The sequence below is a fragment of the Mus caroli genome, unplaced genomic scaffold, assembly GCF_978045245.1.
Source record: "Mus caroli unplaced genomic scaffold, Mus_caroli_1 scaffold_8, whole genome shotgun sequence".
In the NCBI taxonomy this organism is placed as follows: domain Eukaryota; kingdom Metazoa; phylum Chordata; class Mammalia; order Rodentia; family Muridae; genus Mus; species Mus caroli.
Window position 1 is genome coordinate 114477791 of NW_028227263.1, and position 25728 is coordinate 114503518.

The 25728-nt window shown below is 50.9% G+C and overlaps 2 protein-coding genes and 1 pseudogene across 2 annotated transcripts; all 3 read right to left on the reverse strand.

The window, feature by feature from the left end:
• Positions 1-350: 350 nt before the first annotated feature.
• Positions 351-13305, reverse strand: Atp4a (ATPase H+/K+ transporting subunit alpha). The gene is made up of 21 exons (XM_021166579.3): positions 13168-13305; positions 12993-13052; positions 12373-12576; positions 10631-10744; positions 10144-10396; positions 9706-9974; positions 8992-9190; positions 8564-8673; positions 8354-8488; positions 7840-8032; positions 6624-6799; positions 5651-5787; positions 5417-5567; positions 5155-5323; positions 4911-5065; positions 3212-3335; positions 2775-2920; positions 1524-1657; positions 1091-1192; positions 903-994; positions 351-712 (listed from the first exon to the last, which is right to left on the reverse strand). Exons 1-21 carry the CDS (start codon positions 13255-13257, stop codon positions 684-686), a joined length of 3042 nt encoding a protein of 1013 aa, XP_021022238.2. The 5' UTR covers positions 13258-13305; the 3' UTR covers positions 351-683.
• A 2032-nt stretch (positions 13306-15337) lies between these two features.
• On the reverse strand, positions 15338-15898 carry LOC147003346 (large ribosomal subunit protein eL20 pseudogene; annotated as a pseudogene).
• An 8005-nt stretch (positions 15899-23903) lies between these two features.
• Positions 23904-25417, reverse strand: LOC110297716 (uncharacterized). Its single transcript, XM_021166660.2, has 4 exons — positions 25357-25417; positions 24818-24869; positions 24444-24651; positions 23904-24178 (listed from the first exon to the last, which is right to left on the reverse strand). Exons 3-4 carry the CDS (start codon positions 24639-24641, stop codon positions 24044-24046), a joined length of 333 nt encoding a protein of 110 aa, XP_021022319.1. The 5' UTR covers positions 24642-24651; positions 24818-24869; positions 25357-25417; the 3' UTR covers positions 23904-24043.
• Positions 25418-25728: the final 311 nt, after the last annotated feature.

The window sequence follows — 25728 nt, forward strand, 5'->3', positions numbered from 1 at the left end:
CTAGGCCCAGTCTGGGAAGCTCCAGAAAGGAAGGGAGAGAGAGGTTACCAGGAAAGGGAGTGGCCAGAGGGAAGGGCATTGCTAGCAACTAGAGCCCTCAGGAGCCAGGGCTTTGCGGGGGAACCTCCGTAATTTGTAAGTACACAAGGGCACAGGCACCAGCAATAGAATCAGCAAGGACTCTGTGGATTGTGGCAACCACTGCTGGGTGTGGAAGTCTGGACCCCAGCGCCAGCTTTCAAGAGGCCCTGCAGACACTGCAGCCGTGAACGTCAATCCCTATGTGGTAGGTTTGTGGGAGGTCAAGGGTACTGGTAAACACTTCAGACTGTGCAGACAACATGGCCTGGCTTTATTACTGCCCAGTAGAACATGAGGGGTTTGTAACAGATCCCCCAGACAACCTTCTTGTCCAGATGGAGTCCTTGAGATGGACACACCTCCACAGGAACTGCCAACCGCTTAATTTAACCCCTCCCATCCTGGGAGCAGTTCCTGGGGTGCAACTGCTCCAAGAGGGTGTGGAACTATGGGGTGAGAGGGGTGAAGGATAGAGTCCCTCCAATGGAGTCACGGGCTGCAGAAGGGGGTACAATTCCAGAGGGCTGGGAATCGAGTACATCGATGTTTTGATGGACACCCATGAGTCCCAGCTGATAGTGGATGCAGAGATGATTATCCCTCTAATAGTAGAGTTCCTGGTCCCACCAGCCTGGAAGAGAGAAGAGAGACAAAACCGCATGCTGGGATGCACAAGCAAGAACTAGGTTACAAGCAGAAGGGCTTTGACTTAGAGGGCCAAAGGCTTGAAGTCCTATGTGAAGGGTCAGAGGTCAGAAAGCTCCTCTGAAGAACCATTCAGTCCCCACCCCACCCCCAGACCCCCCAGCCTCCACACTCACTCCCTGGGCAACAGCGAACTCCAAGTTTCCGGATCTCATCATAGACAAAGATGAGAAGGCCGAAGGGCATGGGGACCAGCCACCACTGGAACCTAAAGGGCAGGAGAAGGGAAGGCAGGGTCAAGGCTGTCCCCCAGGTCAGTGTGCTGCATCCCCCATCCCTTTGCTGGCTCCTCACAGCTCCTCACCGGATGGGCATGAAGTTGAAGATGTTAGGCATCCCTGGGCAGTAGCACAGGAAGCAGCCAATGCAGACCTGGAACACGATGGCAATCACCAGGATCTTGTTCCTGTGGGGGAGGGAGGCTCAGACAGGCTGGGGACAGAGACAAACCCACCATCTGGAATTGGACAACAGGAGGAACTTGGGGAGGTCAAATGTCACAGTAGGGGGAAGGTGCCAGACACATGACTCTGGAATGGCCATCCTTAGGAGCAGGAGCTGGGCCTCTTAGCCTCAGCCCCGGGGTTAAGATATGGAACAGCCCTGATGTCCAGCTAAGGCCATATTTGCATGGTTTGTAACCAGCTCATAACATGTGGTGCTGGCATTTGCTGTTGGGGAGCTGGTAGGATCTGGAACTGGGGACTAGGGAGCAGAGTTGGGCCAGCTGGGGACACCTGAAGAATCCCTGCTGGAAAACAGAGAGGCGCCGTGTCTTGCGGATGAGGACATCTGCAATCTGGCACATCTCAATGCTGATGAAGAACACGGTGTAACAGGTGTACTGCTGGTACAGGCGCTGACCAAATGTCTGCAGACAGGGAGGGGACAGAGGCAGCCTGAGCCTAGGTGAAGAGCCCCTGCCACCCATTGCACCCTGAGGTCCCTGAACCACATTGCACACTCCCTCTCAAATCACAGGCTGGGCTGCAGGACCCCAGCATTTAGAGGGGCTTAGGTAGCTGTGCCTGCACAGACTGGCTGTCTTAGTCAGGGTGGATATACAAACCATCACACTGACCGTGGGGTTTTCTCAGGAAAGAATTTCCTGAAGACCATTAGGAGCCAGGGAAGGGGAATTGGAGGATCTTCAGAGAAAAGTGATGGGGACCCAGGAGTAGCAGAGAAAGGGACACGGGCAACAGAGGATGCGTGTCCCACATGGGGGCGTGTATGCTGCTATGTATGCTGTTCCTTCAGCAACACTTGCACAAGTGCGTGCATGTGTGTGTGTGAGAGCACATGTGTCATGCATGCATGTGTAACTACGTAGTCCTGACTTGCCTAGAACTCAACTATATAAAGAACAGGATGGCCTGGAACTCACAGAGATCTACAACTCATCTTAATATCTGTAGGGGTCACCTGGGCTCCAGGTAGCCATTGTAACATTTCTCACCCATCCAGCAAAAGATCAGAGTGGCAGGTGTCAGACTCCCCAGGAGGCCCCACCCCAGAGTTTCTGACCACAGGCCTGAGAATTTGCATTTCAAATGAATTTTTAGATGGTGTAAATTTGGAACAGGTTGGGAAGAAAGGCAGAGGCAGGCCTTATAGCTTGTAGGACTCATATGCTTCAGGCTCTGCATTCTCGCTCTGTAGCCTGTTACTCTTCAACAAAAACTAAACACAGCTGGCCGCACTGCCCTTTAAGCCGTCAGTGAAACAGGTGCCACACACCAGAATTCTGTGTGAATGACATTACTAGGAAACTGGCAGAAGAAGGCCCTTTGAATCTGAGATGAACTGGTCTGTCAGGATAGCAAGAGAGTCACCTCTATCTGGAAGCCTCAGAAGCAGAAGATGAAGCCAAGAGTGGTGAGAAAAAGTCTCCCAGCAACTACTGAGGCAGGGTGGGAGTGCCTGACACTCTAGCTGAACTGTCAACAATGGTGCTTGTCGCTGAGTAGGAGGAAGTGGGAGCTCACCCATTCCTGGCCGTAGCTGTCTTGAAGATCTTGTAGATGGTGGTCCTCCCATTGTGGCCGCAGCCCTACACACAACAGAGGGAACCAGCCCTCCTGCGCCATGGCCGTGAAGTAGTCAGCAAAGCCAGCAAATGACTGAATGGCACCTGGGGAAGGTGAAACACAGGAGTGTAGGGACAGAGGTGGAGACAGATACACAAAACCAAGCACACACAGAGCACAGGGACACAGGACAGAAATACAAGAAAGACACAGACAAAGTGCATGCAGACAAGAACAGAGAGAATCCCAGAAGACCAAGACACTGACCGGGAAACAGCAAGGTCAGAGTTTTACACTCAGACTAGAGTTACACATGGATACTCAGGGACATGCAGCCGCCAAGCCCCAGAGCCCCACTGCAGGAGGGGACCCCAGTCTTGGTTCACAGGGCTTACCAATCTGGAAATAGGAATAAGCAGCCAGGGGTTCATTGACCAACCGGTCACGCTTAGGGTTCCGTGGGCGCAGGTGCATGATGTCACTCTCGGCCTTCTCATACGCCAGGGACACAGATGGAAACTAGCCAGGAGCAGAAGGAAGCAGGGCTGAGGGTAGTCTGGGCCACTGACTCCTTCACTCTGAAGCCAACCTCGCCCCCCACACACACCCCTACCTCTAGGTAAACACAAGAGGGAGGCCCTGCAGTGGCCACACACCCACACCGGCCCAACAACCTGGGCCACTTGACCCATGTGTGCAGGCTGTATGTCTGGGTCATATGTGTCCTAGTGTCCATCTCCCTACAAATGTCTGCCTTTCGTGTTTTGTTTAAGACACGGTCTCATGTACCTTAGGCTGGCCTTGAACTCCCAATCTCCCTACCTTCTTCCAAGTGCCTTTAGGGCTAGGATTACTGGTGCACATCACCACACTGGGCAAATGTCTGCTTTAACCCCACAAGCTTTGGCCCTTTGGCTGGCTCCCTCTTCTCCCTCTCCCCTTTATCATTCTTCCTCTTTCTCTGTATTTTTGTCCTCTGGTGCTTGTGGTATTCAAGTCTGGGGGGTTCTCTCTTTCCTGCTGTTATGCCTTTCATTTCCCTTCTCTCTCCCTTGCCCCTTACCCACCTTTCTTTCTGAGAGCTTTGACTCTGAACTCACTGTGTAGCCCAGGAGAACCTCTAACTCCATGGTCCTCCTGCCTCTGCTTCCCAAGTGCTAGAATCACAGGCACGTGCCATGACACCAAGCCTTACTCTATTTCTTTGACCAGGTCTCTTGATTCATACTCTCACTCTCTCTCTTCCCACAATGCGTGCGTGTGCTTGCATACGTGTGTGTGTGTGTGTGTGTGTGTGTGTGTGTGTATACACATTCACAAGCATGCCGCTCTGTCTCCTCCCCGCTCCTGTCTGTAATGAGTGAAGGGACAGTCACTGCTGGGTGGTGGCAGACTGGACTGATCAGGTGCACCAGCCCTAGGGAACAGGTTGCCTGAGCTCAGATCCCAGCTGGGACCACTAATTAGCTGAGGGACCTGGGACAAGCCACTCAGCTTGTTTGTGCCTCAGTCAGATGATCAGCAAGATGGGAGAATCCCAAGAAGACCTGTCCTGAGGGCAGTGATGGGGACATTAAGTAAATTAGCTGAGTTATTGTGGGCCCAGCTAAATCAGCACTGTGTGAATAGTTGAACACATGTTAAGAAGGGGCCCGTGTCTGCTGCCTTAGGGGCTGCATCTCAAGGGGGTCTGCTGTCTGTGTCTGCTGTGGGATATCTGTCTGTTACCGATTTGTAACTAGATACCCATGTCTGCAAACATCTTTATTTATTCTTGGGTTGTTTGTTTGTTTGTTTGTTTGAGCAGGTCTCACTATGTAGCCCAGGTTGGATGCAAACTTGAGATTCTCCTATCCCTGCCTCTCATGTGCTAAGATTACAGGCATGTGCCTAATTGATATCTGTTTGTCTGAGTGCCCATGAGTCTTCTGAGTCCATGGTTCTCTTCCTGTCTACCTACCTGCCAACCTCTGCGTCTATTTCTGGATGCCTATCGATCTAAAAATAATTATAGAGATCTTGGTCCTTTGTGTCCCTCCATGAGTGTGGAGGGCACAATGGGGTGGGGACCCAGGCATCAGACGGGAGACTCACGATATCTGTGCAGAGTTCTATGAAGAGAATGGTGATACACCCAAGGGGTAGGGGCACACTGACAGTGATATAGATAAGGTAGGGTGTCAGTTCTGGAATGTTCTTGGTCAGTGTATATGCAATGGATTTCTTCAGGTTGTCAAAGATCAGTCGGCCTGTGGGGGCAAAGCAGGTACCTCAGCCTCCTCCCAGCCAGTTTTCCCCAAACCCCCATGGCCTGTCCCCTCCCTAGCAGGGCACAGACCCTGCTCCACGCCTGTCACAATGGAAGCAAAGTTGTCATCCAGCAAGATCATGTCAGCAGCATTTTTAGCAGCATCCGAGCCAGCAATGCCCATGGCTACACCAATGTCAGCTTTCTTCAGGGCTGGGGAGTCATTCACACCATCCCCTGTTACAGCCACAATGGCACCCTGCAGGCAGTAGGTCAGACAAATCCATGGTTAGAAAGACAGCCCCCCAGGGTCAGCCCGGCCCATCTGCCACCCTCCTCAGCAGGGTCTCACCAGTCGCTGACAGCTCTCCACGATCACTAGCTTCTGCTGAGGACTGGTTCGAGCAAACACCATCTCAGGGTGGGTGCGTAGCGCTTCCACCAGCTCAGACGGATCCATGTCCTTCAGCTGCATACCATTGATCACGCAGGCCCGGGCGTCCCTACAGGAGGAAGAGGGTCTCGCTGGGGTCTCAGTCAGTGTGGGTTTCAGGGAGAACCTTAGGGAGGGCTGATGGGTGCTTACTTCCTATTAACCTGGTCCACAGGCATCCGGAGGCGGGCGGCGATGTCTTCCACTGTCTCGCTGCCCTCTGAGATGATACCCACGCTGGCTGCGATGGCCTTGGCTGTGATGGGATGGTCACCAGTCACCATGATCACCTGTGCAAAGGCCAGCACACCCTTCACCCCTTCAGATCAGAGCAATGTCCCCATTCTCCCTGGTAGCTGTCTGTTGACATAATCATTATTTGGCAAGCGTGACCATCTGCTGTGCCTAGGACAAAAGATGCAACTGTCCCAGTCTTTACACAGTTGATGTTCCAGTGTGGGAAGATAAAAGTATACAAGATAAGCAAGTGAACTAACTGTATAGCACATTAAAAGGAGGGAAATAAGCTGAGGGAGGGAAGCAGTGGCTTAACTGTGTACAAGAAAACCTCACTGAAGAGGTGTCATATGAGTTGAGACCTGAAGAGCTGGCCATGTGGAGACTTGTAGGAAGAACACTGCTGGCAGAAGGGATAGTCAGTCCTGAAGCAAGAATATGCCTGAGTTGCTAAAGATACAGTGCCCTAGAGATGGGTAAAAACCAGGTAGACAGCTTAGTGGCCTGCCCCATGCTGCTGTGGAGTTCCCTGGTCGAAATTGAGCAAGTAAGCCCAGACGTGGCCAATCAAAGTGTTCTATGCCCCAGCTACCAAAGCTGGTTTGGGGATGAAGATGTGACCCAATGGAGCAGGGCAGGTGGGAGTTTTAAATTAAAGTGGAGGCACATTGTCATTTGTGCGTGCTCAGACTGAAGCACTTCTTGAGATTGAAGCCAGGAGAGACAGAAAGAAAGCTCGGACATGAAAACAGCAACTCCCTCGCTACACTGTGCCCCTGCATACAGCTTAGACAGGAAGCATCCTTCCCCAGAAATTCTGTATCGTGAACCAGTGTAGTTCAATTCGTGACAGTTACAGGTGGTCTTCTGTCATCTGCTGTCCTCATACCCGGATGCCTGCCGTGCGGCATTTGAGCACAGCATCAGGAACGGTGGCCCGGGGAGGGTCAATCATGGATACAAGTCCAGCAAAGCAGAGGCCACTACTCGGAAAGTTCATGGCCTCCGCATCAAAGGCATAGCCAGGTGGGTAGTCCTTCTCATTCAGGTAGAGCTGGCAGAAACCTGACCAGAAAAACAGGGAAATGAGAGGAAGCTGGGCAGATAGTGGGCTAATGGGGGCCAGTCGGGTCAGGAATCGTGAAATAACCAGGTCCCTGGATGCCAGATCCCGAATCCATCCTCAGCTACCTTATGAGGTACATCCCCACTGGGCAGATAAGGAGACTGAGGTTTAGAGCCAGGCATGGCCTGTAATCTGAGTTCTTGGGAGGTAGAGGTAGGAGGATCAGGAACTCCAGGCCAACCTGAGCTACATTCTATTGTTGGGAGGAAGGAAGGAAGGAAGGAAGATGGCGTGAGGATGGAAGAATGGAGGGAGAAGGGTAGGGTGGAGGGAGGGAGGATGGAAGGAGGGAAGGAGGGAGGGAAAGATGGAGGGTGGAGGCAAGGAGGGAGGGAGGGAGGATAGAGGGAGGGAACAAGGTAGGCAGGCAAGCTCGGGGAGGAAACATTTCTTTCAAAGCTAAGAGAAAGGCAAAATTGAACAATGGGTCTTTGCCTCCCATAGTTTCCAGGGGTTCAGAAAGTTTGAGTGAAGGCATAAAGGAGGGTAATGGTAGCCCATTCCATGAATCCTGCACTTGGGCGGCAGAAACAGGCAGGTCTCTGGGTCATCCTGGTCTACAGAGTGAATTCTGGACAGCCGGATTGCATAGTAAAAATGGCTCAGAAAAATCAGGGCAAGGGTCTGGGGATTGTCCATCATGGAGACAGAGAATGTGAAAGATCGAAAGGTCAAGAGGACATAGGATAGTAAAATAAAGACAAGGGCCGGAAAAAGAGGGGACACAGGTCAGGACTGACACAGAAAGGAAAATCAAGAGGGGATGACCAGCCCCTGGGCCAGAGGTGAGAGAAGTTAGGATTAGCAATCACGACAGTCTTGCCTAGCACACACGAGGGCAAAAGGCCGTGAGCTCCATCCTCAGGACCACACGAAAACAGAAAAAACCCTGACCTTTTGGTCAGGTCCAGGCCAAGAAGTTTGGAGGGGTCCGTGCCCACCCTTCTTGACACACTGCCCAGTCCATGGCAGCTCTCACCAAGAACACGTTCGCCTAGGCCTCCCAGGCTGAGGTAGGCTGTCTGGAAGGCCTCACGCCATTGCTCGTCCAGAGGCAGCTCCTGGCCCTTGATGAGGATGGAGCTGCAACGCTCCAGCACGCGCTCAGGGGCGCCCTTCATCACCAGCAGGTGCCGGGAGTCGCGTGGATCCTCCAGGGTATGAATGGACAGCTGTAGGCGGAGGAAGAGGCGGAGCTACGGAGCTGGATCAAGCATGGAGGGTCGATCGGCGTGGTCACGTGTGACGGGAGTGGTTACGCGAGGGGCGGGGCCTGAGGGTGTAGGGTCCTGCCTAAAGCAGAGTTGGCTCTCGGCTCTGCCTAGGGGTTGTGAGTGGGTCTTGATTGGGTGGGAACTCGCATGTGGGCGTGCCTAGTCGTACGTGGGCGGGATTGTGAGAGGGATGGACCAAGAATTGAGGCTCCTCCTCAAGAGATAAACTGCCCACAGTGGGTGTGGCCCGTTATGGATGAGGTTCGGAGCGCCACACACCTGGAACTTGTTGGTGGAGTTGAAGGGGATTTCGCAAACTTTGGGGAAGCGGTCCCGGTAACCCATGGCGTTGCCCAACGTCAGCTCCGAAAACTTGAGCAGCGCAGTCTCTGACGCGTCTCCGATCACGATGCGCTGTGAGCAGGTACAGTGTGAGGATTGAAACCAGAGATTCCAGACATCACCCTCTGGAATGCCCGGGTCTCTTACCTTGGGCACCGGCACCGCGTCCTGGCCGGACTTGAAGGCAGCGCGGTTGCACAGGGTGAGCACGCGGCACAGCGCTCGCCATGTCTCCGACGACTGATCGAACGTTTGCCCTGGAGACCAGATGTCCAGGCTGGGACCTTGAGGGAATGGATCTCCCAAACCAGAGCTGAGCCCTTCCTACTGCATTCAGGCTGAGCCGGGTCCCCGTTCCAGGCATAGAGAGTATGGATAGTACACCATTTCCTTTTTATATCCCAAGACAGAGCTTTCTCCAAACATCATATAGAGAGCCACCTAAAGACCGGATTCCCTTCACAGACCTATCCCTCACAGGACCCAGGACCTGCTATTTCTTGCTAGTGGAAAGCATGTCTCAGGCTCCCCATCAGACCACCAAGTCCTTGCCCTTTTCCCTCCCACCACCACACCTGACTGGTCTTCTGTGGTGTCCGCCGTGTGGATATGGTTGTCAAACCATAGATGAGACACCGTCATGCGGTTCTGAGTGAGAGTTCCTGTCTTGTCTGAGCAGATGACTGATGTGGAACCTAGGGTCTCAACTGCTTCTAAGTTTTTAACCACGCAGTTTTTACTGGCCAACCTCTTTGCTGTCAGTGACAGGCAGACCTGCAGATAGATGGAGGGACACGGGCATGACCAGGCCCTGCCACCAGTCCCACATCTCCTTCCTGGACTACACCACCACACTTTCAATGCAGGAAGGACTCCTCTTACCAGAAAAAAAGACAAAAGAGACTTTGTTCTCTCCAAGCTGTTTGCAGCCCGTGCCTTCCCCAGTGTCCCCAGAGACTCCCTCTGAGGTTTCCCAGCTCACATCAACACAATGAAAATTAAAAAATGAACTTCTGAGCCTCACTCCTCTGGGTGGGTCTTGAGCTTGGGCTGACTTCCCACAGTAAGCTCGTCTTCCTTGGTCCAGGACCCTGTTTATTCACCCGTGAGCTCTGGTGTATGACACGGGGCCAGCCCAGAGCATCCTGATAAATGGTCACTGAATGGATGGATGATGTAGGGTGGGGGAAGGGAATGAATGGACAGGTAGTAGGGACATCTGGTGGGATGACTGAACAAGCAGCTCTCTGCTCCCTCCCTGCACCCCCCACCCCATCTCCCTTACTCACTGTGACAGTAGCCAGCAGACCTTCAGGCACATAGGCTACCACAATGGCCATGAAGAAGACCATGGCCCGAAGGAAGGTATAGCCAATACACATGGCCACCACAAAGAATGTGGCACCGAAGAGGATGGCCAGGCCAGCGATAATGTCCACAAAATGTTCAATCTCGATTGCAATCGGAGTCTTCTCGTTTTCCACACCCGAGGCCAACGAGGCGATGCGCCCGATGATGGTGCGATCACCAGTGCTCACCACCAAGCCCTGAGCTGTTCCTGTAGTGGCAACAAGGGGAGAGAGAGCTCAGGGTGAGGTGGGCAGCATCAGAAAGGTGCTCTGTGGTGGGGAGGCTTGTGGCACACATCACACAAAACAGAAAAGGAGCTATTTTGGAAAGTGTGGGGTCTGTGTGGCTTCAGGACAGGCTAATGATGCTTCACAGACCCTCCAGACACATGGTGGAGAAGAAGGCGATGTTGCGGGTCTCAAGGGGACTCTCGTGTGTACACTCGGGCGAGCGGGTCTGCGGTTCAGACTCTCCAGTGAGCGAGGAGTTGTCCACCTTGCAGCCCTGGGCTGACAGAATGCGGATGTCTGCTGGCACGCGGTCCCCGCCTTTCATCTCCACCAGGTCGCCCACCACAAGCTGATCCGCATTGATCTGGAACTTGTCCCCATCTCGGATCACTGTGGCTTGCTGTGGGTCAGGGGCAGGGATGATAGTAGAAGTTGCTTAGTGTCGTGGCGATATGGGGAAGTGAAAATTGTGAAGAACTGGAGCTTTTGCAGGGGACATGGAAGCCATCAATCAGGATAGAGTTGGGCTGATGGGACAGGGCCCCTACAGATGGCAGGAGCTGATGGCAGGAGATGGCTCAAGGTGTCTTGAAGATGGAATCTGAATAGAGGGGTAGCAGACTGAAGCGCTCACCTGGGGTACAAGATTCTTGAAGCTGGCGATGATATTTGTGCTCTTGAACTCCTGGTAGTAGCCAAAACAGCCAGTGACCACAACCACAGCAATGAGTGCCACTGCCAGGTACAGCTGCAGTGAGACACACCGGTTTTATGCATAGGAATTAGGAGCTCTACCTCCATCTCCCCCGTGGCCACCATTCTGCTTCAGAGTCTCCTGGAGTTCTTGGGGTCACCTCCAGAATGTCCTCAATCTACTGGGAAGCTTTATGTGCTTTTCCTGCAGCTCAAGCCCTGGCCCCCACGGTCTACAAATGCCCCATTCACTTGCCTTGCATCTTCTGTGTCTTGTGTCCACATTCCTAATCCCCCTGTCCCCATATAGTCTTTGTTCCGAATTTCTTTTTCTTTTCTTTTCTTTTTTTTGGGGGGGGGGGGTGTTTCGAGACAGGGTTTCTCTGTATAGCCCTGGCTGTCCTGGAACTCACTTTGTAGACCAGGCTGGTCTCAAACTCAGAAATCCGCCTGCCTCTGCCTCCCAAGGGCTTGGATTAAAGGCGTGCGCCACCACTGCCCGGCTGTTCCGAGTTTCTTGATCAACTGGCGCCTCCCCTAAATTTTGTCTTTGTGCCATGTTTCTTTGTGTTTCTATGCTCCATGTTTCATATTGTTTTTTTCTAATCCATATGCCCCCCCTGTGATAGAGCAGGACTAGTAGCTACATTGTAGGACTAGTAACTACATTGTAACTTTTTTTTCTTCTACCATCCTTTCAACCTCTAACACTAGATGGGAGAGCGAGAGAAAAAGATAGAGGGGAAAGAGAGCATCGTTATCATTAGACGACTTCCTGATGATTGGGGCACTGAGTTCCTTGGGGTAAGTTTGATCTTTGAGGTCAGGACATCTAGTTTCTTCTTATTGTTGTTTCTTGTTTGCATATTATTTAACAAACTGCAATGAACAGCATCCAATCCAACCAACAACCCACCACAACACTGCCTCTCAGGTCCAAGCATTTATATTATACACCCTCTGAAAAGTCCCCCGAATTCCAAACATCACACAACAACAACTGGGTTTAAAATGAAAACACATTCTTATAATATTTCTGCAACTTTAAAGAAACCAAAATTCTCACTTCACTGTGCCCTTGAACCCACTAGACCCTGTGTCATCTGAGCTGCTGTGTCTGCGCTGCAGATCTAGCATGCCATCATTGGTATCTCTATGTTCTCAAAAGCCAAGTGTGAGTACCTCTGACTACCAATGCCATGTCACTTGACCTAGGGTTTTTCAAACCCCTTTCTGATGTCACACATATCACCCATGTTCTCTGTCTGGCCCTGACACACATCAAATCCTCCGTACATCTCCATTCCCTCCATCAGCGCTTTTATATCTACTGGCTGTGTGCTGTGTCTGGTGTTAAGTGTCCCCTATGTGTGTCTCATGCCCTTGGTTTATCCTGTGTCCTCATTTCTTTCTCTTCTGGGATCCATAGCTTAGATCTTGCAGATTTGTTTCCTACCTACCCAAGAGTCACCCTCAGTGCCCCTTGTGACCTACGTCCTCAGGTCTATCCCATAGCACAATGTCACCCAATGTCATTTGTCTTCCAGGATCCAAGTCTCAGAACTGCATCTTTGTGTTTCTGTTCCCACATCCTACATCCCATCTGCTTAAGACCTGGGCTCAGTGTCCTCGTTCGCTGAGCTCCATGTGTCCCAGGCCTGCCCACAAGGCCCTCCAACTCACATTATCATCGGTGGTCAGGTCGCCCTCGCTGGCCTGGATGGCAAAGGCAATGAGGCAGATAGCAGCAGCCACCCACATGAGGCACTGCAGACCACCTGCCAGCTGACGGGCAAACTTCACGTACTCAGGAGTGCCCCGAGGTGGCCGAAGCGCATTGGGTCCATCCCTCAGCAGCAGCTCAGCTGCCAGGCTCGCCCTCAGGCCCTGGGAACAGGCAGGGGCTGTCATGGTGGAGGCTACAGGACCTTGCCCTCACCCATCTGCTTTGGTCTCCCTCGCCTTTCCTTTCTTTTTGCTCTCCTTCTCTCCCACCCCCTCCTCTCATCTTCTTCTCCTTTCTCTCTTTCCACTGTCTCCATCTTTCGCTTCCTTTCCCACTCTCTTTACCTCTCCTTCTATCTCTAACTTCTCTCCCTCTCTCCCTCCCTCTCCCCGTCCTCTGTTTCTCTGCATCGTCTCTTTGCTTTGCCATGTCTCCTTTCCTCTTTCTCCTCTATTGCTCCATCTATCCCCCCTCCCCCCACACCCATCACTCTCTGGTGATTCTCACACCTTTCTCTCTCCCTGTTCCTCTTTCCTGTCCATCATCCCCTCACTATACCCGCCCACTCCTAGCTCACCTTGGTGGCGCTGGTCTGATACTTCTGCTCCAGCTCAGACACTGACAGCTGGTGGTCGTTCTGGGGAATGATGGAACAAGCCACTCACTGCCTGGCTCTCACAGCCCCACCCTGCCCACTGTCTGGCTTCCAGACCCCACCTCAATCCTGCCCAGGCCCCCACCCCCATGCTCACAATCTCCATCTCCTTCTTCATGTTCTCCAGCTTCTCCTTCTTCTTGCCTCCCCCACCTCCAGCCTTCTTCTTGCTCATCTTGGCAGTCATGTCCCCACCAGGGCCAGACCCCAGTTCCACTGAGTACAGTTCATAATTCTCCTGGGGTTGGAATGGAACAAAAGAGATGTCAGCTGCCACTGGGACTTCTGCCCCCCACCCCCAGCCGCAAAATCCCCCAGATGCCACTCACTGCCTTCCCCATGGTGCCTGGTGCTCTGCCCTCCTTGGTCTACAGAGCCTACTTGGGTCTGGACCAGGCTTGATATACCCAGGTTGGGTGGGGGTGGAGCAGAACCAGCTGATTGCAGCTGATTATGAGGCTCCTTGGGGTAACCTTCAGGCTTGGACAGCTCAGACACTTTTTACCGAGCTGTTCCAACCTGTCCAAACCCCATTGCCACCTGTCACTCAGACAGGAACCCCTGGGCTCTAACAGCCACATATCAACAAGAAAAGAAGCAAACACGGAGCTTTCAATTCTTGCTGGCAATGTGCCAAGGGGCTCTCATACATTCACTCACTGAACCTTCCAGAAACCCTCTGAGGCGAGGAGTCCTCATTACAGGTGGGGAAATCGAAGCTCATTGCTTTCTCCACCCTAGTCTAGGACAGGGTAGAGTCAGGACCAGACAGATCACCTGCACACAGCGTCCTCTTGTGAGCCCTAAAGTATGGGTGCCATCACCTATGACATCATAGCATATCTACCGTTCCCACCATGCAGAGACAGGAAAGTAAGGCTTGTGGGGATTCCACAGGATCCTACTGGCATGATTAACCACTAGCTGCTTGTCCACAGCTCCCAACCTGTCCCCTATCCCTATCCCAATCTGCTCAGATAAACAGAGGTGCACGTTGGGGACAGGCTGTACCTAAGGGCTCTCGCCTGAGCTGGGTGCCGGGTGCCAGGGCGTGTAAGAGACCCCTCCATGATCCCAGGCAGGGATCCCTTGAGGCAGCAGTGGGGAAACGGTAGGACTTTGATATGGTTTTTACACTGGCCTCCCATAGTGGGCATATCTCCAAGGGCATGTGTAGGTGCAATTGATAAGATAATCACCTTAGTAACGTCCTCCTTGGGAGCAGGTCACCTAGGGAAGTAAAGGGTAGGCAGCCTGAGCTCCCCAACACTCAGCTGAGGATTCCAACCCCACTCCTGGAACCCCAAGAAGAGACAGGCACAGTGACAGCCACTGCAATGAAACCCCAGTAACACAGACACAGTGAAACCCAGGAACACAGATACAATGAAACCCCAGGAACACAGATACAATGAAACCCCAGGAACACAGATACAGTGAAATCCCAGGAACACAGATAAACCTCATCTGAGCATGCAAAAGTTTATGTGATTCCTCAACTCCCAAGCTTTCACCTCCCCATGACCCCACATGAGCCTCCCTGACTCAGTCCCTGAGCAGGATCCTTCAATAAGTTCTATGCTTTGTGCAGACTGATGTCCTCCATGCCCTGAGACCTTGGCATAGGCAACACCATTTGTCTGGGTCCCTTTCCCAGAGATCTGTATGGCACTTTCTCATCTCCTTCCAGTCTCCTGCAAATGTCGCCTTCTCTGAGAGTACTCCCTGAAGTCCTGCAGCACCACTGCATTCCCCTAACCACACTTCCTGTTCCAATCTGGCATTGTATTTTATTCATTTGGTCATCTGACTCCATGTGGAGGAAAGCTGGGACTTGGTTGCCTTTGGTAACCGGGGACTTGGTTGCCTTTGGTAACCGACACACCGTCACTGAGTATGGACAGGCTTTGGCTCAATGATGGGTGTGAGCGCCAATTCACAAGCCTGGGGCGCCAGGCAGGCGCTCTGGAAGTCCTATCCTTTGGGAATGTCTTGGATGCAACTCGGTATCTTCAAACCCCAACCCCAGCCATCCAGCCTCTGCCCGCAACGTGCTCAGGGCCTGGGGAAGCTGTGGGAGGTGAGGGGTTGTGTCCGCAAGCAAAGTCACAGATTGGGAGACCAACACTATCAGTGGCAACAGATGGCTGACTAAAGATACTTTGGGGACCTCTGCTAACATAAAGTGGCCCCCTTTGGCCTCTACCTCAGTGGCTTTCTCTTCTCTCTCAAGACTTAGTGTTATTATGCTATTGTAACTTTTTGACAGTCTCAAGTTTTTATTCAGTGGGTCTCTGTGTCTAGAAGAAGGTGTTGGGACTCTTGGTGGTGAAGCGTGGCTTGTGCTGGCGCTGCAACACATGGTGGGACAGTGGGAATTTGATCTTGGAGTGGAACTGCTTGACAGCTGGCTGATGGCATTTGCCAATTGCAATCTCTTCCACCTTCATGAACTGGATGGAGTGGGCATGGGCATGGTGTCGGGCACCCATATCTAGGTAGCACTGTGTGACTGCACCAGCAGTGGTCAGGTTCTGGTACTCCCGGTACATGTTGTGTGTGCCACTGCAGGAGTCATAGCACAGCCAGATTCCAAAGTTCTTCACATGCACGGGTGACTTCTCAAACACCTTCCCGCAGTACACAGTCTCTCCAAATGACTTCTTCATCTTCTTCAGCTGCAACACAAAGTACCAGAAGTGGGACTTGGCCACCACATGGTTGGGTGCAAAGATTCGCATAAGGTACACTGGTGGTGTGTGGCATGTTGGGGTTGGCAAGCAGCATTCCACCACCTTGCACTCCCGAAGTGTGCCTGAGGCCTTCATGACATTGCATGCTCATTCAACGCCAATCACAAAAGGAAGCTATTGTAAATTTTAATATGATTAGCTAATTTAACATTGATCAATGTTTAAATATTTCAGACCTGTATGTTACAGAAACAGTAAAATGAGCATTCAACTTGCCCTTCATCCAATTTAGCAACTTGGCACATTTGCTCTACTTAAATAGACCAATGGAGAGAGAGAGAGAGAGAGAGAGAGAGAGCAGGGGAAAGAGGGAGAGAAATAGAGAGATCCAAATTGTTTTTGTTTTTGTTTTTTTGAGGCAGGGTTTCTCTGTGTAGCCCTGGCTGTCCTGGAACTCGCTTTGTAGACCAGGCTGGCCTCGAACTCAGAAATCTGCCTGCCTCTGCCTCCCGAGTGCTGGGATTAAAGGCGTGCGCCACCACGCCCGGCAGGGCAAAGCCTTCTTGAATGGCAGGTGTTCAGGATGCAGCCCCTACAGTGGGCAGCACTGCATGTCTCACTGAGCCTAAGGCACACTGACTTGTTTGAGAACAGTGGTCAGAATTGAATATATTATTCTAACCCCTAAAAAAGAAGGGTCAGAGGAGAGATAACTAAATAGAAAGAGACTATTAAGCAGATTATATGTAAACCTGACAGAGTTTTCTGTATTTATACCTATCTAAGGACTGATAAAACTCAGACTCCTGCTGCTTTCTTCCTTATACTGTTTTCTACTTCAGGATTGAGGACCTCTGCTTTTCAAGTGTTCACTTCAGGGCTGAGGATGGCATTTACTGGTAAAGCCTTGCCTAGAATCCCCCAGTGAGGAGCTGAAGGCATGACTCAGTGGCAAAGCCCCTGCCTAGAGTGCCCCAGTGAGGGGCTGGGGGCGTGGCTCAGTGGTAGAGCCTTGCCTAGAATCCCCCAGTGAGGGGCTGGGGGCGTGGCTCAGTGGTAGAGCCCTTACCTAGAATCCCCCAGTGAGGGGCTGGGGGTGTGGCTCAGTGGTAGAGCCCCTGCCTAAAATCCCCCAGTGAGGGGCTGGGGGTATGGCTCAGTGGTTGAGCCTCTGCCTAGAATCTCCCAGTGAGGGGCTGGGGGCGTGGCTCAGTGGTAGAGCCCCTGCCTAGAATCCCCCAGTGAGGGGCTGGGGGCGTGGCTCAGTGGTAGAGCCCCTGCCTAGAATCCCCCAGTGAGGGCTGGGGGCGTGGCTCAGTGGTTGAGCCCCTGTCTAGAATCCCCCAGTGAGGGGCTGGAGTGCGTGGTTCAATGCCAAGTATTTGCAATGCTCTGGATTTCATTCTTGATAACACAGTAACACACACACATGCACACACACACACACACACACACACCAACATACTGGAGAGATGACTCAGTGGTTAAGAGCACATACTGCTCTTGCAGAGGGCTCAAGTTCCCAGCACCCATATTGGCCAGTTCACAGCCACCTGTAACTCCAACTGCAGAGGACCCAACACACTCTTCTGGCCTCTTTGGGTAACTATACACATGTAGGGTATACATGTGTGTATAGTCATGTGTGCATATATACAAACAGATCAATAAATAAAACATAAATCTTTTATATAACTAACAAAATGATCATTCCAAGACCATTCTTGACCTAAGGTGGATCAAAGACTTCCCTCAACTTCCGCACCACAGCCCATATTAATATTCTGTCTGTCTATCTGTCTGTCTGATTATCTCACTCCCCCTTTCATTATCTTCTCCTTCCTCATTTTTGCTTTCTCCATCCTGATCCCAACTGTTAAGTTTGAATCTGAAATCTACCCTTTGTTGAATACTTGTGTGCTGTATGTTTGGTCCTTAGTTGCTGGCACTGTTTGAAGACGTTCAACAAATGTCAGGAGGCCTAGCAGAGGAGGTAGGTAACTTGTGGTATGTCTCTGAAGGTTATGGCTGCCTCCAGGTCTCTTCCTCACAGGTTCTTTCTGCTTCTGTCCCAAAGTCAGCAGCCCCCTCCTCACCCCCACCACACACCCTACCTCACCCCACCTCCATGACATTCTGCCCAGCCTATGGGGCCAAGCGGCTAAGACTGCGTCCTCTGACCCATGAGTCAAAATAAATCTTTCTGTAGCTTCTTTCTGTCATGTATCTGGTCACAGCAACACGAAAGTAACATTCCAAGCCTTGCCTTTCTCCACCTCAGCCCCGAGCTGATTCATTCCCACTTTGTGCTCCCATGGAAGACAGGATCCAGATATCTCAGTATGCACTGTGTGTTCTGCATTGCTGGGCTGGCCCCAGGGAATGTTTGCTAAGTGTGTGTACCACACAGTAACCTTGACTTTCAGTGTGTGTTTGAGACACTGATAAGATAGTGGGGCCAGCGGTGCCCTTCACTCCCTACTGTAACAGACACAGGAAGTTGAGGCAGACACAGGCAGGCAAGGACCTTACATTTTATTCCTTTTCAGGATGGTCGTAGGCATAGGTAGGTGGTGGGTGAAAGAACAGAGGGCAAGGTTTGCCCCCCAAGCTTGCTAATCTGTCAGTCAAGGTCCCTGAATCCTGTTCCTGTCCTACCTTCAACCAGATTGGAAAGGTCCTGGGCCGTGCCTTCCACTTCCTTAGATAACTGCTGGGCTGCCCTTGCTTTAGAGTCTCAAGGTCATTACATGTAGCTCAGTCTTGTGTTACTTTGTGGGTTCTCTTCTTTCCTTCTGCTTTCTACACCCTAGACATCTTCTTTCCACCCTTTCCACCCTTTCAACCCCCTACCGCTAGATAAGAGAGAAAAGGACACTGGAAAAGGGGTGACGTTATCATTAGACTACTTCCTGCTGATTAGGGGCATTGGTTCTTTGGGATATCTTGTTCGCCATCAGGATATCTAATTTCTTCTTGTTGTCTCTTTACATAGACAATATGACAAACTGCAACCAACCAGCAACCCACGACTCTCTGGGGCCCTAGCATCTTTATGCCTTCTGAAAAGTCCCTAGAATTCCAAACATCACACGATCACAAAAACTATCTGCTGCTGGCAAAATCACAGCCCTGCTAGAGCACAAGGCAAGACGTAGCCAGCCTCTCTGGACAGCCTGAAGCAGCGCCATAGCCCACACCCGGGAGTGAAAGGAAACCAGAGTCCCATGATGCTTCTGTGCAACCAGAGGGGGCATGTGAATGTCAGAGTCAGAATACCGCATGCTCCGAGCCCTACTCTGGCTTCACCTCTCCAGCCCAAAGCCGAGTCCTCACACAGTACCCAAGACCCAGGGACATGGCCCTTTTGCCCCTGCCTCTAGGTCTCCTCTTCCTATTCTACAACCACCTCAGTCTTCCAGATGCTGTTCCCACACAGAACACTAGCTGTGCCTCACAGTTGCCATGGAAGCAGGAAAAGGCCCCCTATTCCCTGTCATTGTTTATTTAAAGGTCCTGGTACCCTCAGGTACCATCTTTACAAAATACAGATTCTGCTAGGGGAACGTGCCTGTAACCCCTACACAAGGGAGGCTGAAGCAGGAAGGTCTTGAGTTCAAGTCTAACCTGGGCTACTTAGTAACACAATCTCAAAAATAAAATTGAAGTTAGGTGTAGCAGCTAACGCCTTTAATTCCAGCACTCTGGAGGCAGGCAGATCTAAGTTCAAGGCCAGCCTGGTCTATAACAGTGAGTTCCAGGATAGCCAGAGTTACATAGTGAGACTCTGTCTCAAAAACAAAAAAAAATTAAAAATTGAGTTTTGTGTTTGTTTTTCCATTAATTAATTCATTCATTCATTCATGTGTATGTTTGTATGCACGACACAGCACAGGTGTGGAGGAGGTCAGAGGACATCTTGTGGAATGTGATTCTCTCTTCCCATACTGTAGGTTCCAGGAATCAAACTCAGGCCATCAATCTTGACCACAGCACCTTGACCCACTGAGCCAACTTGTTAGCCCATGTTTATCTTAAATAATGTATTGTGGTTTGAATCTGGGATGTCCTCCCACAGGTCCATATTTTGAACACTTGGCCCTCAGCTTGTAGCATTGTCTTGAAGACCGTGGAGCGTTTAGGAAATGGAGTTTGGCCAAGAGAAGTGGGAGACTTGGGTGTCTTAGTTAAGGTTTTACTGCTGCAGACAGACACTTCACCCAAGGCAAGACTTATAAAGGACAACAGTTAATTGGGGGCTGGCTTACAGAGTCAGAGGTTCAGTCCATCATCATCAAGGTGGGAACATGGCCGTATCCAGGCAGGCATGGTGCAGAAGGAGCTGAGAGTTCTACATCATCTGAAGGCTGCTAATGGAAGACTGACTTCCAGGCAGCTAGGATGAGGGCCTTAAAGCCCACATCCACAGTGACACACCTACTCCAATAAGGCCACACCTTTTAATCATGCCATACCCTGAGCCCAGCATATACAAGCTGCCATGTTGGGGCGGAACTATGAAGGGTGTGCCTGGTCCAGGCTTATGCTCTGTTTCCTAGTTTGGGCTGAATGGGCCAACTGCTGCCTCCTACGTCCACTGCTGTGGGCAGAGCTGTGCCTGCCTCTGCAGCCTGGAATCTCTCAAAAACTCAGAAATACACCCTTCCAACCCTTTCCAACCCTTCCTCCCATAAATTGCTCTGTCAGACAGTGTGTTGGGTTGATGTGATAGTGAAACCATGAACTGGGCTGCTCCGTGTGTGGATGCATCTGAAGTCCAGGTAAATTCAGAAGAGAGAATAGCCTGAGGTATCTGGGGAGTCCAGAGATGCCATGGCCTCCTCCGATGGGGAAGCAGATTTCTCAGGGCCAGGGCTGTCTTGGGAGCTGAGTGAAGAATGGAGAGAGATGATCGAGGCAGAAGGAAAAAAAAAAGTTTGAGTCATGAAGAATAGGGGTGGGAAGGGGATCTGGAACAGCTTGAGAGCTTGGGAGTGGAGCAGAAGGGGAGAAGGCCAGAAGGCTAGTGTAGGGACTCTGATACTCATAACAAGTACATGTTCCTAGAGACCAGGGAACCACAGGTACATGCCAAGGGAAGTGGTCCTTTCTGTAGGCAGACACCCATTTCCCAGGTTCCTGAAGAATGCCACCACCAATCCTTCTAGAGTCACTGTCGTCTGGGGTTTGGGACCTAACACACAGGATATAATTGATTTTAAAATGTGAGTTTCTTGGCAATGGTTCAGAGGGTACGAGTGCTTGCTGCTCCTTCAGAGGACCCAGGTTCAGTTCCCAGCGTGCACATAATAGCTCACAACCATCTGTAACCCCCGAGTTTCAGGAGATCCAGAGCGTTCTTCAGGCCTCCATTGGTACCAGGCACATACATCATGACACACACATTTGCAGACAAAATACTCACACTCATAAAATTAAAATAAATTAATCTTTCTGTATATTTTATTATTGATTTACTGCTGGGCTGAGGGTGCAGCTTAGTTGCTGGAGTGTTTGTGGAGCATGCATGAAGCCCTGGGTTCAGTTCCCAGCACCACATGACCCAGGTATGGTGGTACACACCTGTAGCCCAAGCTACACACACACACACACACACCTCATAAGAGTTTTTACATTTAATGTAACTCAATAATAATTCTTTATTTATTTCATTTTTAAATCTGTATGTGTCTGAGTGGGAATGTGCATGTATGAGAGCAGGTGCCCATGGAGTCCGGGACAGAGTGTCAGATCCCCTGCAGCTGGAGCTACAGGCTATTGTGAGTGACTTGGCATGAGTACTGGGACTGAAGAACTCTCTACAAGAGCACCAGTGTTCTTAAACACTGAGCCATCTCAAAGTCCAAGGTTTCCATGTCTTTATCCTTCCAGAATAAACTAGGCTCCCTCTGGATTTACAGCTTTGCAGATGGTGTTCAACTTTCTTCCACATTTTCTTTTGAGGGGGAAGGTGGGTGTCCAAGACAGGGTTACTCTATGTAGCCCTGGCTGTCCTGGAACTCTCTATAGACCAGGATGGCTTTGAACTCAGAGACCTGCCTGCCTCTGCCTCCCCAGTGCTGGGATTAAAGCCGTGCATCACCACCGCCCTGGCTCTTCTACATTTTCTTTTCCTTTCTTTTAGACAAGGTCTCAAACTGGCCACAAACTCTATGTAGCCAAGGATGACCTGGAACCTCTGGGTCTCCACCCTACATCCCCAGAGTCCTGGGATTACAGGGTGGGCCACCACATCCAGTTTCTGGGTGCTACTGATGGAGTCCAGAGATGCCTGGACCCTAGGCATGCACTGTAGCTATGGAGCTCCATCCCCACACCCAGATATTTATGGCTCTGTCTTCTTCAGGACACAGGTCAGCTATTAGTTGCCCATCAGGGCTTCCCAGAGCCACTCTGATCTCCTGGTTTCATTATTTTTCATAACTACCTCTGTCGAGAGCCACTATTTAGCATGGTAGCTCCCAACCACAAAGGACAAGCTAAATAGTCTTTTAACAGAAGTAAAACCAAAGCTTGACCTCTTACATTGCACAAGGTCCCGCACATTTGGCTAGTCATTCCCACACCAGACAGAACAGACAGAACTCCTGTCACTGAAGAGTCATTAGGGTGACATCAAACATGCCGGTGACTTTGTATTTCATTCTTTCTCAGTGTCTTCTCAATGTCACATAAGGCTGTTTGGTTTGTTTTGTTTCCTTTGCTTTCAAGACAGGATCTCATAGGTAGCTTTGACTGGTCTGAAGTTTGCCACATAGACCAGGCTGGCCCAGCCTATCAGAGATCTGCCTGTTTCAGCCTCTTGAGTGCTGGGATTAAAGACACACACCACCATGTCTTGTTTGAAAAACAAAAATCCCAGGCATTTGATTTTACCACTAAAGACTCAGGAGTCAGATGCTGGGGTGGAAACCTGCGCGCTCAAAGAGGCAGGGAAAGCACCCAGCTGACCTTCCTACTCCCAGAAGGAAAAAGTTCTCTTTCTCCACGCCATCTTAAATCTCCTTCAACTGAAAGACCCTCCTTTCTCTTAGGTTCACCCCCTGCTGGCTGGTTGCTTGCTCTCCCTCTTGAACTCAGGGTTGACTTTATTTAGCTCTTGGATTAAAGGGGTTAAATGGCTGTGTGCTAGGGCTGGGCCACACCACAACTACTTGATTACAATCTTGAGGTTAGCAATGTGATCAAATATTCTGCAGCAACCATGGCCAGCTATGGCTTTTTGTTTTTGTTGTTTGCAGAGCTGAGAACTGATCTCAGAGCCTTGCACAGGCTCAGCAAGTGCCTAATTACTGAACTAAATCCCCAACCCCATAGAGGAAAGAGGTGGTTGTTGTTGTTGTTGTTGTTGTTGTTATGTTACTTTAGGGTTTTGCTTGTTTTTGAGGAAATGTCTATAATTCGAGCTGATCTCAAACACATGATCCTCCTGCCTCAGCCTCCTGAGTACTGGCATTGCATTATACTTATTTAGGTTTTCTGAGATAGAGTCTAATGATATAACCCAGGCTGGCCTAAAACTCATCATCCTCCTGTCTCAGGCACCCAAACACTGGGATTACAGACATGCACTACTGTGGTAATGACCCTCTCGGGCTCGTATATTTGAAAACTTGGTCCCCAACTGGCACCATTTGGGAAGCTGTGGAACCCTTAGGAGGTGGAGCCCCGCTGGAGGAAGCATGACCCTGAGAGCTTATTCTCATTATCTCTTCTTTGCCCCATTCCCTTCCCTCTCCTTCCCCACCCACCCCTACTCCCACTTCATGCATATGGATAAAAATAGAACCTTTGCTTCCTGCTCTTCCTATACCACACTTTCCCTGTCATGATAGACTCTTAAGGCTGAAACAATTTTTTTATTCCTTAAGTTACTTCTGGTCATTGAGTTGATTGCAGCAAAAAAGATGCTAAACCAGCCACCATGCCTGTCTTCCCTTCACATTAACCAGTAAAGAGCCGTACCCCATCCATCTGAGACTGAGACTGTTGTCAGTAGAAGTTCGTTCACCCTCTGAAGGGGCCCCAGGGCACCTGGGAAAGTGGAGCCTTCCTTGAGACCCGGAGCCCGGGTGCTCACACCTGCAGCAGGTGAACGGAAGCATGCAAAGCCCGAAAACTTTATTGCTCTTAACATTGTTGCCCAACTGAGGGTTCCCTCCGCACAGGCAGCTGCTGATGTCCAAGATCAGAGGCTCCAAGAATGATTGGAACTCCCTGAATGAGGTGAGCCTTCAGGAGGGTGTCATACCCTCTGTTTCAAAGACTAATTAATTTAATAGAGCTGGCCATCAAAATGCATCCCACAAGGATGCTGGAGACACCGAAGCCCAAGGCCAGCGTGGAGTTCCTCTGGGCTCGCCTCCAATCCCCAACAGAGTTGGCTTCCCGGGTCTGTGGAGGTGAAGGCAAACAGGCAAGATGGTTCCCAGAAGGAAAAAGGTGAGGAGAGGGGCATCCCTGGAGAATCCGATATCAGGACTGGAGGGCGAGGAAGAAGTAACCAGGAGGGACATAGGATGAGAGAGTGGAGTCGAGGACCCAGGAGTCGAGGGAAGCAGAAGGGGCACACAGCCAGATGGTGAGAAGGGAGGGAGATGCCCCTGTGGGACATGAAGAGGCTGCTGAGGGAGAAGGCCAGAAGCCGGATGGTACCAACCTTAAGGGAGAACAGCAGGGCTGGAATCGCCAGCACGATGCAGAAGCAGAAGGCTGTGATGGACAGACAGAGGTAATCCTTCGCTGGGGCAGGCAAGGCAATCAGCATGACTGTCTCTGACCTGGGTAATCTCTGATAAGCCGGTTGCCCTGATGCGATCTGGGCTTCCAGGTTCTTGATTTTGGTCCCAGCAGCCATGGATCTTGGCCTAAGGAGGAGGTTCTGAGTGAATAAAAGCTGTACACAGAGGGTAAAGGGGGGGGGGATCTGAGCTCCCAAGAAAAGAGGGCCAGAGCAGGCGTGGTGGCCTGGTGGTCTGTCAATCCCATATGCCCAGCGGAATGAGTAAGGAGGGTTGGAAGTTCAAGACCCACCTGGACTACAAAATGTGTTGAAGGGCAGCCTGAGCCACTTTGTAAGAAGACCCTGCCTCAAAGAAAAGAAATTAAAATTAAAAAGAGGCTGAAGATTTCTCCCAGTGGTAAAACATGGCTATGAGTAGCCATATGTTCATGAGTAGCTGAGAATGTGACTCTGGCAGTAGCAAGAAGGGGCTGGGGGGTGTGAGCAACACCATTAGAACCCTTGCCTAAAATCCACCAATGAGGGCCTGGAGGTGTGGCTCAGAGGTACCTGCCAAGCCAAATGAAGTATAAAACACAGAAGATGCCATCCTAAGCCAGGGATAGGGCACCATCTGGAGTCCACCACACCTTCATGATCCTATGGACTAGTTTTGCTGGCCCCATACTCCTTAGAATCCTCTCCCTGACTTTCTCAATTACTTTTCCTTCTTTTAAATCCTCTCTCTCTCTCTCTCTCTCTCTCTCTCTCTCACACACACACACACACACACACACACACACACACACACACACACTTTCCTCCCTCATTGTCCATAAGTAATCATTACCAACTCAAGGTCTGTAGGTCTTCTCTTCACTCCTCAGTCCCTGAGATGGCCTTGGCAATCTGAGTCACTGGGCGTGGTCTCGCTAGCGCCCCCCACTTCATTATGATTGGCCACTGTCTAGTGGGTGTGCCTCCAGTGCTTAAATCTGATTGGTTCAATGTCTATAAGGGGCATTATCCAGCCACACCTTTTTTTTTTTTCATGCTCTTGAGTTCGGATGCTTTGAGCCAGGAGCCTGGCTTACAGCTGATGGCCCTTTTTGTTACCCTCCCACCCAGCACATGAACTAACTAACTCACTGTTCAGTGTATGGGTCTCACTCCCAGGCTGAACATGAGCTATTAGAACAGTGTGGCTGATCACATCATGGTA